Source organism: Pagrus pagrus (assembly GCF_965226575.1).
Source record: "Pagrus pagrus genome assembly, chromosome: 21".
NCBI lineage: Eukaryota > Metazoa > Chordata > Actinopteri > Spariformes > Sparidae > Pagrus > Pagrus pagrus.
In genome coordinates this window covers 13,761,131-13,776,262 of record NC_140208.1, presented here as the reverse complement: position 1 = coordinate 13,776,262, position 15,132 = coordinate 13,761,131, and the positions used below count along the sequence as shown (strand labels likewise).

General features: G+C 43.1%; 2 protein-coding genes across 2 annotated transcripts; both read left to right on the top strand.

Annotated features, from left to right (window-relative positions):
• Positions 1-593: 593 nt before the first annotated feature.
• LOC311250576 (serine protease 30-like) lies at positions 594-4,391 on the top strand (the record flags this gene model as incomplete). Its single annotated transcript, XM_084342366.1, has 9 exons — positions 594-648; positions 1,677-1,697; positions 1,825-1,987; positions 2,099-2,367; positions 2,466-2,611; positions 2,700-3,024; positions 3,522-3,684; positions 3,786-4,054; positions 4,153-4,391. The coding sequence occupies 9 exons, from the start codon at positions 594-596 to the stop codon at positions 4,389-4,391; spliced, it is 1,650 nt and encodes a 549-aa protein (XP_084198492.1).
• A 13-nt stretch (positions 4,392-4,404) lies between these two features.
• Positions 4,405-15,095, top strand: LOC311250581 (uncharacterized protein; the record flags this gene model as incomplete). Its single annotated transcript, XM_084342379.1, has 25 exons — positions 4,405-4,705; positions 5,202-5,364; positions 5,476-5,744; positions 5,843-5,988; positions 6,077-6,401; positions 6,899-7,061; positions 7,172-7,440; positions 7,539-7,684; positions 7,773-8,097; positions 8,595-8,757; positions 8,870-9,138; positions 9,237-9,382; positions 9,471-9,795; positions 10,291-10,453; positions 10,565-10,833; positions 10,932-11,077; positions 11,166-11,490; positions 11,972-12,134; positions 12,235-12,503; positions 12,602-12,747; positions 12,836-13,133; positions 13,242-13,413; positions 13,505-13,770; positions 14,247-14,356; positions 14,471-15,095. The coding sequence occupies 25 exons, from the start codon at positions 4,405-4,407 to the stop codon at positions 14,726-14,728; spliced, it is 5,595 nt and encodes a 1,864-aa protein (XP_084198505.1). The 3' UTR covers positions 14,729-15,095.
• Between the last annotated feature and the right edge of the window lie 37 nt (positions 15,096-15,132).

The following is a 15,132-nucleotide window of genomic DNA, read 5'->3' as shown; positions in this document are numbered from 1 at the left end:
GGTGCTGAAATGCCTAATTGTCCTACAACAATGACCCCAGACACCTCTCTTAGTCACATCGTGCAAAAATGTTCCATTGCTGGCTATTTCTCAACCTTTGAACATGTGAAGTATTTACACTCTCTCAAGTCTCACATGTGACTGGTTTGTGCACATCTTTGATAGCAACACAGAAGAAGTGACAGCCAGCCTCAATTATTATGCAACAAGTGAGACTGCAAAGGAAGTAAAACCATGATTTATCAAAGTTTATTCCAGATATCACATCAAATAAAAGGGGAAATTAAAGTTTTGATATTTCTTCTACACTTTGTTTAATCTATATGTCTGTTTGTTTAGCCAACTGACCACACCTTTAATTCTTATTGTTAAAGCAGCTACAGTAGTGATAGTGGTTTCTAAGCTGTGTGTGTAAAAGAGGACATTACTGAATTGCTGTAGTCTTTTTCCCAAAAAATGAAGCAAAATGAACAAGGAAACTGTTATTGTGGGGGTTGCCTCATGGGGGAGGCACACCTCGTGGCAGGTGACAGGCCACACCACACCAGGTACACTATATAAAGAGTGACAAACAACAACTGTGCAGTCACACAATGGCTTTGAGGAAGTGGATCTGTGTATTGACCCTGGCAGGCCTTTTATCTGCAGGTAAGTCACTCCAGATGCTGGTTAAATAGTTTGAATATATTAGGCCTGCTTAGAAATGAAGAAAAACTCGACATTTCTCAACCTGTATAGTATTGTGACTTTAGAGACTTCAGAGAGTGTTTTACAGACAACGGTTTGAAAGTAATCCAAGCAAGAGATGCAAAAATTTACACAAGGCTTTTATAAACAGCAATTCGATTTACAGTAAGCAGGAAACATGTATATTTTTTAATAGCACATTGATTTTTCCTAATGTGAAACCAACAAAGAACGTGTACAAAGTTGCCAGATGGAGAAATTACCGGACACCTGAGCTTCTGTCACACTGCTGCACAACCATAGATGTACTGCTTTTTAAAAAATTAGTCTTTACAAGTACTATTAGTGAAATGCAAATGTAATAAATCACTTTTTTTCACTTAATGTGATTATTATTTCACACAAAACCACTGATCACTTTCTAATGAGGCTCTTTATAAGAGATTTGTGAGATGTACCTGATGGCTTTATTAATTATGATCCAATCCTGATGCTGTAGAGATCCATGATAAGCTATTAATATGAACAATTCTTGTGTTGCCAGGTTTTGGCTGGTGTTTATGCTCCTCCAGCAGGACATTTGCTTGATCTTTTTAGCTCTTATGTTCTTCAGGAAAATACCTTTTGCTAATAAAAACTTGTGATAAATGAGTAATAAATAAAGAAGTTTATTAACTTGACTAGTAGCTCATCAGATGATTTACTAGATAGTTAAAAAGTTTTTTTTTTTTGTTGGTGTACAAACTTTGTTCCATAACCAGGGAACCCAAAAGTTATACTTACTGAGTTATAACTGATCTATAAAGCGTGAGTAAATGATTTAATAATGGCTTACAAACCTTACTGTTCAACTTACAAAGCTGTTGTGACAGACACATATTCAGAAGTGAGGTCCAAAATAATGAGATGATGCAAAAAAATTATTTTTTCTGAAATCCCAGACTACTCAGACTGATATGACTAACCCATTTATGTTGTCTCTTTCCCAGAGTCACATGCTCAGCTTGATGGTGAGTTCAATACAGTATCCGTTTCAAACTACAAGATTTTATTTCTACATTTTTAACATTTTAACCTGCAAAAACAAGATTTGTGAAATAATTTATTTAAAGTGTCTTGACTGACTCTTTTTTCCAGTATGTGGCACCGCTCCCCTGAACACCAGGATAGTTGGAGGTGAAGACGCTCCAGCTGGAAGTTGGCCCTGGCAGGTGAGTCTGCAGAGATTTGGCGGCCATGTTTGCGGTGGTTCCCTCATCAACAGAGAGTGGGTGATGTCTGCTGCTCACTGCTTCTTCAGGTGGGTCACTGTCATATAATAGAGGACATGATTTTGAGTGTTTCTGTCTACAGTTTGACTTTTAGTCCACATTCTTTCAAAATACAATAAATTCTGTCATTTTTCCTTCAGTCCAAGTACGTCTGGATGGCAGATTTCTCTGGGTCGTCAGAACCTGCAGGGCGACAACCCAAACGAAGTGTCCAGAACTGTTTCCAGAATCATTTTGCATCCAAACTATGACAGCGACACCAGCGACAACGACATTGCTCTGCTCAGACTCTCCTCACCAGTCAAATTCACTGACTACATCAGACCTGTGTGTCTGGCAGCCAGTGACAGTGTGTTCAACAACGGTACTGATAGCTGGGTCACTGGCTGGGGCGCAGTCCGGGAGGGAGGTGAGTCTGCTTGTTGTTGTTTCTGAGTTCAGTGTTCATGTGATCTATAAACAGTAGGTGGATGTGTGAATTGTGTCTGTTCCTATTTGCTCCCTCAGTGTCATTACCGTTCCCTGAAACTCTACAAGAAGTGGAGGTGCCGGTTCTTGGAAACAGACAGTGTAACTGTCTGAATGGAGTCGGTACAGTCACAGACAACATGATCTGTGCTGGTGTTCTGGCAGGAGGCAAAGACTCATGTCAGGTAGGCTGCTTCGTTTCATTTGTCACTTGTTGGTCACTGTGTTTAGGATTTTCTCAGATCCTCAGACGTCTCCTCTCCATCTCCTCAGGGTGACTCAGGAGGTCCAATGGTCAACAAACAGGGCTCCGTCTGGATCCAGTCTGGAGTTGTCAGTTTTGGTTTCGGCTGTGCTCGGCCCAATTTGCCAGGAGTCTACTCCAGAGTGTCCAGATACCAGTCCTGGATCAACTCCCACATCAGCTCTGATAAGCCGGGCTTTGTCCAGTTCACCTCCAGTGGGCTGGATGCTGACAGCAGCTACACCTGTCCTGGTCTACCACATCCTGTTGTCACTACTACAACTACAACTACAACCACTGCAGAACCAGATGTTACAGCCACAACTTTACCATCCACTGATTCAAGTGCTGAATGTAAGTATCATGACGACCACAGTGTTTTGAACATATGTATCAGTAAATCTGTAACTCATGGAATTGACTAATAAGTAACCAACCTTTCAAAATATGATTTTTCATACTTTTATCTGTTTGAGCTTGACGCTGTTTTTCCATTCGGCATTGATTATTTAATTCAGAAACTATTAAAGCCATCCTTTCGAACTTCTGGACATTCATGTGTTTGATGTCGGAAAGTGTTAAATAATAAAATGACACTGTGCTTAAAAATTAAGACAGTCTCATTTACAATTGGTGCAGTCTTTATGTGAGGGAAGAATGGTAGAAGAGTAAATTGCGTTAATACGGTTGTTTTTTCAAACTTCCACTATGAGTCACCACAATCTTAAATAGGTAGTGAAAGACTGTATGTAAAGTTCAATTTATTCAAAGATTTGATAAATTGTATTGTTTGGTGTGTTGGTCTACATGTTAACTCTATGATCCACTGATTGCGACAAATGTGTTTGCAGTGTGTGGCGTCACTCCCCTGAACACCAGGATAGTTGGAGGTGAAGACGCTCCAGCTGGAAGTTGGCCCTGGCAGGTTAGTCTGCAGAGATTTGGCGGCCATGTTTGCGGTGGTTCCCTCATCAACAGAGAGTGGGTGATGTCTGCTGCTCACTGCTTCTCCAGGTGGGTCACTGTCATATAATGTCTGTCTCAGTCTGTAGTTTAGCGTTGCTTTTAGTCCATGTTCTTGCTAACACAATGCATTTATGTCATTTTTCCTTCAGTCCAAGTACGTCTGGATGGCAGATTTCTCTGGGTCGTCAGAACCTGCAGGGCGACAACCCAAACGAAGTGTCCAGAACTGTTTCCAGAATCATTTTGCATCCAAACTATGACAGCGACACCAGCGACAACGACATTGCTCTGCTCAGACTCTCCTCACCAGTCAAATTCACTGACTACATCAGACCTGTGTGTCTGGCAGCCAGTGACAGTGTGTTCAACAACGGTACTGATAGCTGGGTCACTGGCTGGGGTGCAGTCCAGGAGGGAGGTGAGTCTGCTTGTTGTTGTTTCTAAGTTCAGTGTTCATGTGATCTATAAACAGTAGGTGGATGTGTGAATTGTCTCTGTTCCTATTTGCTCCCTCAGTGTCATTACCGTTCCCTGAAACTCTACAAGAAGTGGAGGTGCCGGTTCTTGGAAACAGACAGTGTAACTGTCTGAATGGAGTCGGTACAGTCACAGACAACATGATCTGTGCTGGTGTTCTGGCAGGAGGCAAAGACTCATGTCAGGTAGGCTGCTTCGTTTCATTTGTCACTTGTTGGTCACTGTGTTTAGGATTTTCTCAGATCCTCAGACGTCTCCTCTCCATCTCCTCAGGGTGATTCAGGAGGTCCAATGGTCAACAAACAGGGCTCCGTCTGGATCCAGTCTGGAGTTGTCAGTTTTGGTTTTGGCTGTGCTCGGCCCAATCTGCCAGGAGTCTACTCCAGAGTGTCCAGATACCAGTCCTGGATCAACTCCCACATCAGCTCTGATAAGCCAGGCTTTGTCCAGTTCACCTCCAGTGGGCTGGATGCTGACAGCAGCTACACCTGTCCTGGTCTACCACCTCCTGTTGTTACTACTACAACTACAACCACTGCAGAACCAGATGTTACAGCCACAACTTTACCATCCACTGATTCAAGTGCTGAATGTAAGTATCATGACGACCACAGTGTTTTGAACATATGTATCAGTAAATCTGTAACTCATGGAATTGACTAATAAGTAACCAACCTTTCAAAATATGATTTTTCATACTTTTATCTGTTTGAGCTTGACGCTCTTTTTCCATCCGACATTGATTATTTAATTCAGAAACTATTAAAGCCATCCTTTCAAACTTCTGGACATTCATGTGTTTCATGTCGGAAAGTGTTAAATAATAAAATGACACTGTGCAGAAAATTAAGACAGTCTCATTTACAATTGGTGCAGTCTTTATGTGAGGGAAGAGTGGTAGAAGAGTAAATTGCGTTAATACTTATGTTTTTTCAAACTTCTACTATGAGTCACCACAATCTTAAATAGGTAGTGAAAGACCGTATGTTAAGTTCAATTTATTCAAAGATTTGAGAAATTGTATTGTTTGGTGTGTTGGTCTACATGTTAACTCTATGATCCACTGATTGCAACAAATGTGTTTGCAGTGTGTGGCGTCACTCCCCTGAACACCAGGATAGTTGGAGGTGAAGATGCTCCAGCTGGAAGTTGGCCCTGGCAGGTTAGTCTGCAGAGATTTGGCGGCCATGTTTGCGGTGGTTCCCTCATCAACAGAGAGTGGGTGATGTCTGCTGCTCACTGCTTCTTCAGGTGGGTCACTGTCATATAATAGAGGACACAGTTTTCAGTTTTTCAGTCTACAGTTTGACTTTTAGTCCACATTTTTTCAAAATACAATGAATACTGTAATTTTTCCTTCAGTCCAAGTACGTCTGGATGGCAGATTTCTCTGGGTCGTCAGAACCTGCAGGGCGACAACCCAAACGAAGTGTCCAGAACTGTTTCCAGAATCATTTTGCATCCAAACTATGACAGCGACACCAGCGACAACGACATTGCTCTGCTCAGACTCTCCTCACCAGTCAAATTCACAGACTACATCAGACCTGTGTGTCTGGCAGCCAGTGACAGTGTGTTCAACAACGGTACTGACAGCTGGGTCACTGGCTGGGGCGCAGTCCAGGAGGGAGGTGAGTCTGCTTGTTGTTGTTTCTAAGTTCAGTGTTCATGTGGTCTATAAACAGTAGGTGGATGTGTGAATTGTCTCTGTTCCTATTTGCTCCCTCAGTGTCATTACCGTTCCCTGAAACTCTACAAGAAGTGGAGGTGCCGGTTCTTGGAAACAGACAGTGTAACTGTCTGAATGGAGTCGGTACAGTCACAGACAACATGATCTGTGCTGGTGTTCTGGCAGGAGGCAAAGACTCATGTCAGGTAGGCTGCTTCGTTTCATTTGTCACTTGTTGGTCACTGTGTTTAGGATTTTCTTAAATCCTCAGACGTCTCCTCTCCATCTCCTCAGGGTGACTCAGGAGGTCCAATGGTCAACAAACAGGGCTCCATCTGGATCCAGTCTGGAGTTGTCAGTTTTGGTTTTGGCTGTGCTCGGCCCAATCTGCCAGGAGTCTACTCCAGAGTGTCCAGATACCAGTCCTGGATCAACTCCCACATCAGCTCTGATAAGCCGGGCTTTGTCCAGTTCACCTCCAGTGGGCTGGATGCTGACAGCAGCTACACCTGTCCTGGTCTACCACCTCCTGTTGTTACTACTACAACTACAACTACAACCACTGCAGAACCAGATGTTGCAGCCACAACTGTACCATCCACTGATTCAAGTGCTGAATGTAAGTATCACGACAACCACAGTGTTTTGAACATCTGTATCAGTAAATCTGTAACTCATGGAATTGACTAATAAGTAACCAGCCTTTTAAAATATGAATTTTCATACTTTTTTCTGTTTGAGCTTGACGCTCTTTTTCCATCCGACATTGATTATTTAATTCAGAAACTATTAAAGCCGTCCTTTCGAACTTCTGGACATTCATGTGTTTGATGTCGGAAAGTGTTAAATAATAAAATGACACTGTGCAGAAAATTAAGACGGTCTCATTTACAATTGGTGCGGTCTTTATGTGAGGGAAGAGTGGTAGAAGAGTAAATTGCTTTCATGGGGTTGTTTTTCCAAACTTCCACTATGAGTCACCACAATCTTAAATAGGTAGTGAAAGACCGTATGTAAAGTTAAATCTATTCAAAAGACTTGATAAATTGTATTGTTTGGTGTGTTGGTCTACATGTTAACTCTATGATCCACTGATTGCAACAAATGTGTTTGCAGTGTGTGGCGTCACTCCCCTGAACACCAGGATAGTTGGAGGTGAAGACGCTCCAGCTGGAAGTTGGCCCTGGCAGGTTAGTCTGCAGAGATTTGGCGGCCATGTTTGCGGTGGTTCCCTCATCAACAGAGAGTGGGTGATGTCTGCTGCTCACTGCTTCTTCAGGTGGGTCACTGTCATATGATAGAGGATACAATTTTGAGTGTTTCAGTCTACAGTTTGACTTTTAGTCCACATTCTTTCGAAATACAATAAATTCTGTCATTTTCCTTCAGTCCAAGTACGTCTGGATGGCAGATTTCTCTGGGTCGTCAGAACCTGCAGGGCGACAACCCAAACGAAGTGTCCAGAACTGTTTCCAGAATCATTTTGCATCCAAACTATGACAGCGACACCAGCGACAACGACATTGCTCTGCTCAGACTCTCCTCACCAGTCAAATTCACTGACTACATCAGACCTGTGTGTCTGGCAGCCAGTGACAGTGTGTTCAACAACGGTACTGATAGCTGGGTCACTGGCTGGGGCGCAGTCCGGGAGGGAGGTGAGTCTGCTTGTTGTTGTTTCTGAGTTCAGTGTTCATGTGATCTATAAACAGTAGGTGGATGTGTGAATTTTCTCTGTTCCTATTTGCTCCCTCAGTGTCATTACCGTTCCCTGAAACTCTACAAGAAGTGGAGGTGCCGGTTCTTGGAAACAGACAGTGTAACTGTCTGAATGGAGTCGGTACAGTCACAGACAACATGATCTGTGCTGGTGTTCTGGCAGGAGGCAAAGACTCATGTCAGGTAGGCTGCTTCGTTTCATTTGTCACTTGTTGGTCACTGTGTTTAGGATTTTCTCAGATCCTCAGACGTCTCCTCTCCATCCCCTCAGGGTGACTCAGGAGGTCCAATGGTCAACAAACAGGGCTCCGTCTGGATCCAGTCTGGAGTTGTCAGTTTTGGTTTTGGCTGTGCTCGGCCCAATCTGCCAGGAGTCTACTCCAGAGTGTCCAGATACCAGTCCTGGATCAACTCCCACATCAGCTCTGATAAGCCGGGCTTTGTCCACTTCACCTCCAGTGGACTGGATGCTGACAGCAGCTACACCTGTCCTGGTCTACCACCTCCTGTTGTTACTACTACAACTACAACTACAACCACTGCAGAACCAGATGTTGCAGCCACAACTGTACCATCCACTGATTCAAGTGCTGAATGTAAGTATCACGACGACCACAGTGTTTTGAACATGTGTATCAGTAAATCTGAAACTCATGGAATTGACTAATAAGTAACCAACCTTTCAAAATATGAGTTTTCATACTTTTATCTGTTTGAGCTTGACGCTCTTTTTCCATCCGACATTGATTATTTAATTCAGAAACTATTAAAGCCATCCTTTCAAACTTCTGAACATTCATGTGTTTGATGTCGGAAAGTGTTAAATAATAAAATGACACTGTGCAGAAAATTAAGACGGTCTCATTTACAATTGGTGCAGTCTTTATGTGAGGGAAGAGTGGTAGAAGAGTAAATTGCTTTCATGGGGTTGTTTTTCCAAACTTCCACTATGAGTCACTACAATCTTAAATAGGCAGTGAAAGACCGTATGTAAAGTTAAATCTATTCAAAAGATTTGATAAATTGCATTGTTTGGTGTGTTGGTCTACATGTTAACTCTACGATCCACTGATTGCGACAAATGTGTTTGCAGTGTGTGGCGTCACTCCCCTGAACACCAGGATAGTTGGAGGTGAAGACGCTCCAGCTGGAAGTTGGCCCTGGCAGGTTAGTCTGCAGAGATTTGGCGGCCATGTTTGCGGTGGTTCCCTCATCAACAGAGAGTGGGTGATGTCTGCTGCTCACTGCTTCTTCAGGTGGGTCACTGTCATATAATAGAGGACACGATTTTGAGTGTTTCAGTCTACAGTTTGACTTTTAGTCCACATTTTTTCAAAATACAATGCATTTATGTCATTTTTCCTTCAGTCCAAGTACGTCTGGATGGCAGATTTCTCTGGGTCGTCAGAACTTGCAGGGCGACAACCCAAACGAAGTGTCCAGAACTGTTTCCAGAATCATTTTGCATCCAAACTATGACAGCGACACCAGCGACAACGACATTGCTCTGCTCAGACTCTCCTCACCAGTCAAATTCACAGACTACATCAGACCTGTGTGTCTGGCAGCCAGTGACAGTGTGTTCAACAACGGTACTGATAGCTGGGTCACTGGCTGGGGTGCAGTCCAGGAGGGAGGTGAGTCTGCTTGTTGTTGTTTCTAAGTTCAGTGTTCATGTGATCTATAAACAGTAGGTGGATGTGTGAATTGTCTCTGTTCCTATTTGCTCCCTCAGTGTCATTACCGTTCCCTGAAACTCTACAAGAAGTGGAGGTGCCGGTTCTTGGAAACAGACAGTGTAACTGTCTGAATGGAGTCGGTACAGTCACAGACAACATGATCTGTGCTGGTGTTCTGGCAGGAGGCAAAGACTCATGTCAGGTAGGCTGCTTCGTTTCATTTGTCACTCGTTGGTCACTGTGTTTAGGATTTTCTCAGATCTTCAGACGTCTCCTCTCCATCTCCTCAGGGTGACTCAGGAGGTCCAATGGTCAACAAACAGGGCTCCGTCTGGATCCAGTCTGGAGTCGTCAGTTTTGGTTTTGGCTGTGCTCGGCCCAATCTGCCAGGAGTCTACTCCAGAGTGTCCAGATACCAGTCCTGGATCAACTCCCACATCAGCTCTGATAAGCCGGGCTTTGTCCAGTTCACCTCCAGTGGGCTGGATGCTGACAGCAGCTACACCTGTCCTGGTCTACCACCTCCTGTTGTTACTACTACAACTACAACTACAACCACTGCAGAACCAGATGTTGCAGCCACAACTTTACCATCCACTGATTCAAGTGCTGAATGTAAGTATCATGACGACCACAGTGTTTTGAACATGTGTATCAGTAAATCTGTAACTCATGGAATTGACTAATAAGTAACCAACCTTTCAAAATATGATTTTTCATACTTTTATCTGTTTGAGCTTGACGCTCTTTTTCCATCCGACATTGATTATTTAATTCAGAAACTATTAAAGCCATCCTTTCGAACTTCTGAACATTCATGTATTTGACACCCAAAAGTGTTTAATTAGAAAATGACACTGTGCTTAAAAATTAAGACGGTCTCATTTACAATTGGTGCGGTCTTTATGTGAGGGAAGAGTGGTAGAAGAGTAAATTGTTTGCATGGACTTGTTTTTCAAACTTCCACTATGAGTCACCACAATCTGAAAAAAGTAAACCTTACATATGGTCTTTAACAATTTATTCAAAGATTTGATAAATTGTATTTCTTGGTGTGTTGGTCTACATGTTAACTCTATGATCCACTGATTGCGACAAATGTGTTTGCAGTGTGTGGCGTCACTCCCCTGAACACCAGGATAGTTGGAGGTGAAGACGCTCCAGCTGGAAGTTGGCCCTGGCAGGTTAGTCTGCAGAGATTTGGCGGCCATGTTTGCGGTGGTTCCCTCATCAACAGAGAGTGGGTGATGTCTGCTGCTCACTGCTTCTTCAGGTGGGTCACTGTCATATAATAGAGGACACGATTTTGAGTGTTTCAGTCTACAGTTTGACTTTTAGTCCACATTCTTTCAAAATACAATAAATTCTGTCATTTTTCCTTCAGTCCAAGTACGTCTGGATGGCAGATTTCTCTGGGTCGTCAGAACCTGCAGGGCGACAACCCAAACGAAGTGTCCAGAACTGTTTCCAGAATCATTTTGCATCCAAACTATGACAGCGACACCAGCGACAACGACATTGCTCTGCTCAGACTCTCCTCACCAGTCAAATTCACGGATTACATCAGACCTGTGTGTCTGGCAGCCAGTGACAGTGTGTTCAACAACGGTACTGATAGCTGGGTCACTGGCTGGGGCGCAGTCCGGGAGGGAGGTGAGTCTGCTTGTTGTTGTTTCTGAGTTCAGTGTTCATGTGATCTATAAACAGTAGGTGGATGTGTGAATTGTGTCTGTTCCTATTTGCTCCCTCAGTGTCATTACCGTTCCCTGAAACTCTACAAGAAGTGGAGGTGCCGGTTCTTGGAAACAGACAGTGTAACTGTCTGAATGGAGTCGGTACAGTCACAGACAACATGATCTGTGCTGGTGTTCTGGCAGGAGGCAAAGACTCATGTCAGGTAGGCTGCTTCGTTTCATTTGTCACTTGTTGGTCACTGTGTTTAGGATTTTCTCAGATCCTCAGATGTCTCCTCTCCATCTCCTCAGGGTGACTCAGGAGGTCCAATGGTCAACAAACAGGGCTCCGTCTGGATCCAGTCTGGAGTCGTCAGTTTTGGTTTTGGCTGTGCTCGGCCCAATCTGCCAGGAGTCTACTCCAGAGTGTCCAGATACCAGTCCTGGATCAACTCCCACATCAGCTCTGATAAGCCGGGCTTTGTCCAGTTCACCTCCAGTGGGCTGGATGCTGACAGCAGCTACACCTGTCCTGGTCTACCACCTCCTGTTGTTACTACTACAACTACAACTACAACCACTGCAGAACCAGATGTTGCAGTCACAACTTTACCATCCACTGATTCAAGTGCTGAATGTAAGTATCACGACGACCACAGTGTTTTGAACATATGTATCAGTAAATCTGTAACTCATGGAATTGACAAATAAGTAACCAACCTTTCAAAATATGAATTTTCATATTTTTATCTGTTTGAGCTTGACGCTGTTTTTCCATCCAGCATTGAAAGTATTAAAGCCATCCTTTCGAACTTCTGAACATTCATGTATTTGACACCCAAAAGTGTTTAATTAGAAAATGACACTGTGCTTAAAAATTAAGACGGTCTCATTTACAATTGGTGCAGTCTTTATGTGAGGGAAGAGTGGTAGAAGAGTAAATTGTTTGCATGGACTTGTTTTTCAAACTTCCACTATGAGTCACCACAATCTGAAAAAAGTAAACCTTACATATGGTCTTTAACAATTTATTCAAAGATTTGATAAATTGTATTTCTTGGTGTGTTGGTCTACATGTTAACTCTATGATCCACTGATTGCGACAAATGTGTTTGCAGTGTGTGGCGTCACTCCCCTGAACACCAGGATAGTTGGAGGTGAAGACGCTCCAGCTGGAAGTTGGCCCTGGCAGGTTAGTCTGCAGAGATTTGGCGGCCATGTTTGCGGTGGTTCCCTCATCAACAGAGAGTGGGTGATGTCTGCTGCTCACTGCTTCTCCAGGTGGGTCACTGTCATATAATGTCTGTCTCAGTCTGTAGTTTTGCGTTGCTTTTAGTCCATGTTCTTGCTAACACAATGCATTTATGTAATTTTCCTTCAGTCCAAGTACGTCTGGATGGCAGATTTCTCTGGGTCGTCAGAACTTGCAGGGCGACAACCCAAACGAAGTGTCCAGAACTGTTTCCAGAATCATTTTGCATCCAAACTATGACAGCGACACCAGCGACAACGACATTGCTCTGCTCAGACTCTCCTCACCAGTCAAATTCACAGACTACATCAGACCTGTGTGTCTGGCAGCCAGTGACAGTGTGTTCAACAACGGTACTGATAGCTGGGTCACTGGCTGGGGCGCAGTCCAGGAGGGAGGTGAGTCTGCTTGTTGTTGTTTCTGAGTTCAGAGTTCATGTGATCTATAAACAGTAGGTGGATGTGTGAATTGTCTCTGTTCCTATTTGCTCCCTCAGTGTCGTTACCGTTCCCTGAAACTCTACAAGAAGTGGAGGTGCCGGTTCTTGGAAACAGACAGTGTAACTGTCTGAATGGAGTCGGTACAGTCACAGACAACATGATCTGTGCTGGTGTTCTGGCAGGAGGCAAAGACTCATGTCAGGTAGGCTGCTTCGTTTCATTTGTCACTTGTTGATCACTGTGTTTAGGATTTTCTTAAATCCTCAGACGTCTCCTCTCCATCTCCTCAGGGTGACTCAGGAGGTCCAATGGTCAACAAACAGGGCTCCGTCTGGATCCAGTCTGGAGTCGTCAGTTTTGGTTTTGGCTGTGCTCGGCCCAATCTGCCAGGAGTCTACTCCAGAGTGTCTAGATACCAGTCCTGGATCAACTCCCACATCAGCTCTGATAAGCCGGGCTTTGTCCAGTTCACCTCCAGTGGGCTGGATGCTGACAGCAGCTACACCTGTCCTGGTCTACCAGCTCCCACAACACCTCCACCAACATTAAGACCAGTTACTCCTCCACAACCTGTAACCAGTCCTGCAAGTCAGTATCCTGAAACCAAGCCGTCATCTCCATTTTTCCACTGAGATTATTTAGCTTTTCTTCATTTGTTTTTCTGCTTCTCGTTAATAATCATTGGTTCTCATTTAGGATCCGTGTGTGGCAAAGCTCCCATGAACAGTCGTGTTGAAGGTGTTAGTGGAGTTGTACCCGGTGGAACATGGCCCTGGATGGTCAGTCTCCACAAAAATGGGGTCTACACATGTGGAGGAACCCTCATTGCTGACAACTTTGTCCTCACATCTGACCAATGCTTCTCGACGTAAGTATAAAAGACCTTGTACTTATTATTCATTAAAGACATTCAGTAATGGATAATTATTTATGGTGTTTTTTATCGACTTCTCCCACAGTCCCAATCCAGATGTCAGTGAGTGGAGTGTGTTTCTGGGCCAGCGACTTGTGAACGGTGCTGAAGAGTTTGAGATGTCTCTGGGTGTTGTGGACATCAAAGTGAGCAAAAATGCAGGTTCCAATATCGCCCTGCTGCAGCTGGCTAAACCTGTCAGCTACAGAGATTATATCCAGCCAGTGTGCATGGACATTAGCAACACCAGATCCTTCCCCGCTGGAACTCGATGCTGGGTGGCAGGCTGGGAAAAGGGGAGCAAGAGCACAGGTAAGGATCTATCGAGCTTTTGATTTTGTTGCTAATATATATGGAAGCCCATTTATGCCAGTTATAGAAAAAAGTAAGGTGAAAACTAAACCTGATTAAAACAGACCCATGCTGTGTCAAAGTTATTGCATAAAAAGTCACATTTCTCAATTAATTTTAAAAAGTCAAATTATAAAATAAAAAGTTTAAATTATGACATCAAAATCTGAGTCATAAGATATTAAGCCATAATTATGAGATAAAGTTAAAAGGATAAAAATAATTCACTTGTAATTTTGACTTTTTTGATAATTTCAGCTTTTTATTTCAAACCGCAATTATGATTTACCATACCATTTTTTATCAAGGTGAAGTTTTTTTCTTTGACTGGCAGAACTGGGATACCATAGATATATAAGTGTAATTTCAGTACATCTTGAAGAGACTGATGATTCACAAAGACTATATGTATTGAAGTGAGTAAATCATTTTTCTAGGCACTGTCAAGGCCGGCTCAGGTCTGCGAGACCTTGAAACCCAAGTGGCGAGTTGTGAGAGTGTTTCTGATTCAGAGAACATTTGCACTTACACCATGGACCTTCGACCGGTAAAATAAAAGTTTCCCTCTTCACCAGTATTTTTAAAAACCTGTCTGCTTTCTCATTGGGGCAGACATTTTCAGTTCGGAGGTGTCATGAACTGTCTTTTTTTATATTTTCAGGGGGATCAGGGTGGCCCTCTGCTGTGCAAGTCCGACTCTTCTTGGTTCCAGGTAGCTGTTGTATCAGTGAGTGGAGGAAAATCAGCCCGAGCTGATGTTCAGGTCTTTGCCAAAACGTCAAGATTTGGGTCCTTCTTAAAGGAGACAGTTGGAGACATGCCATCTCCTGAAGCAACTGCCACAGGAAATGCACCAAGTTTCGCAATTTCCTTATTCCTCTTTATCAGTGTACCCATTACCTCAGTGTTCCTGTTATGATGTTAGTCACTTCAGTGGTTGATGGTTCATTATTGCACAGTCAGGTTGTCTGGCAGCTTTAAACACTATTCTCTCTCTGTGAATGCACTTAAGATTCTCAGGTCAATATGTGATAGAAAAAAAAAACACGTTCCAACTAAGTTTATATTTTTGTATCAAAAAGGGTATTTTTCTCTTGTGTGAAATGACTTGTACATGGGTATCGCTTTTTCAAACTGAATCCAGTTAAATGAAGAACAAGTTTTGTTATTTATTCTGTTTTCCATTATACCCGTTTTCTTTCTACATAAAAATGTGATGATGACTCGTATATGAAGTGAAATTGTTGAGACAAATTATGTAATTGTAATGTAATTGTCATTTTAATCACATACATTTAATAAATACTGATGAAGCATAAAATG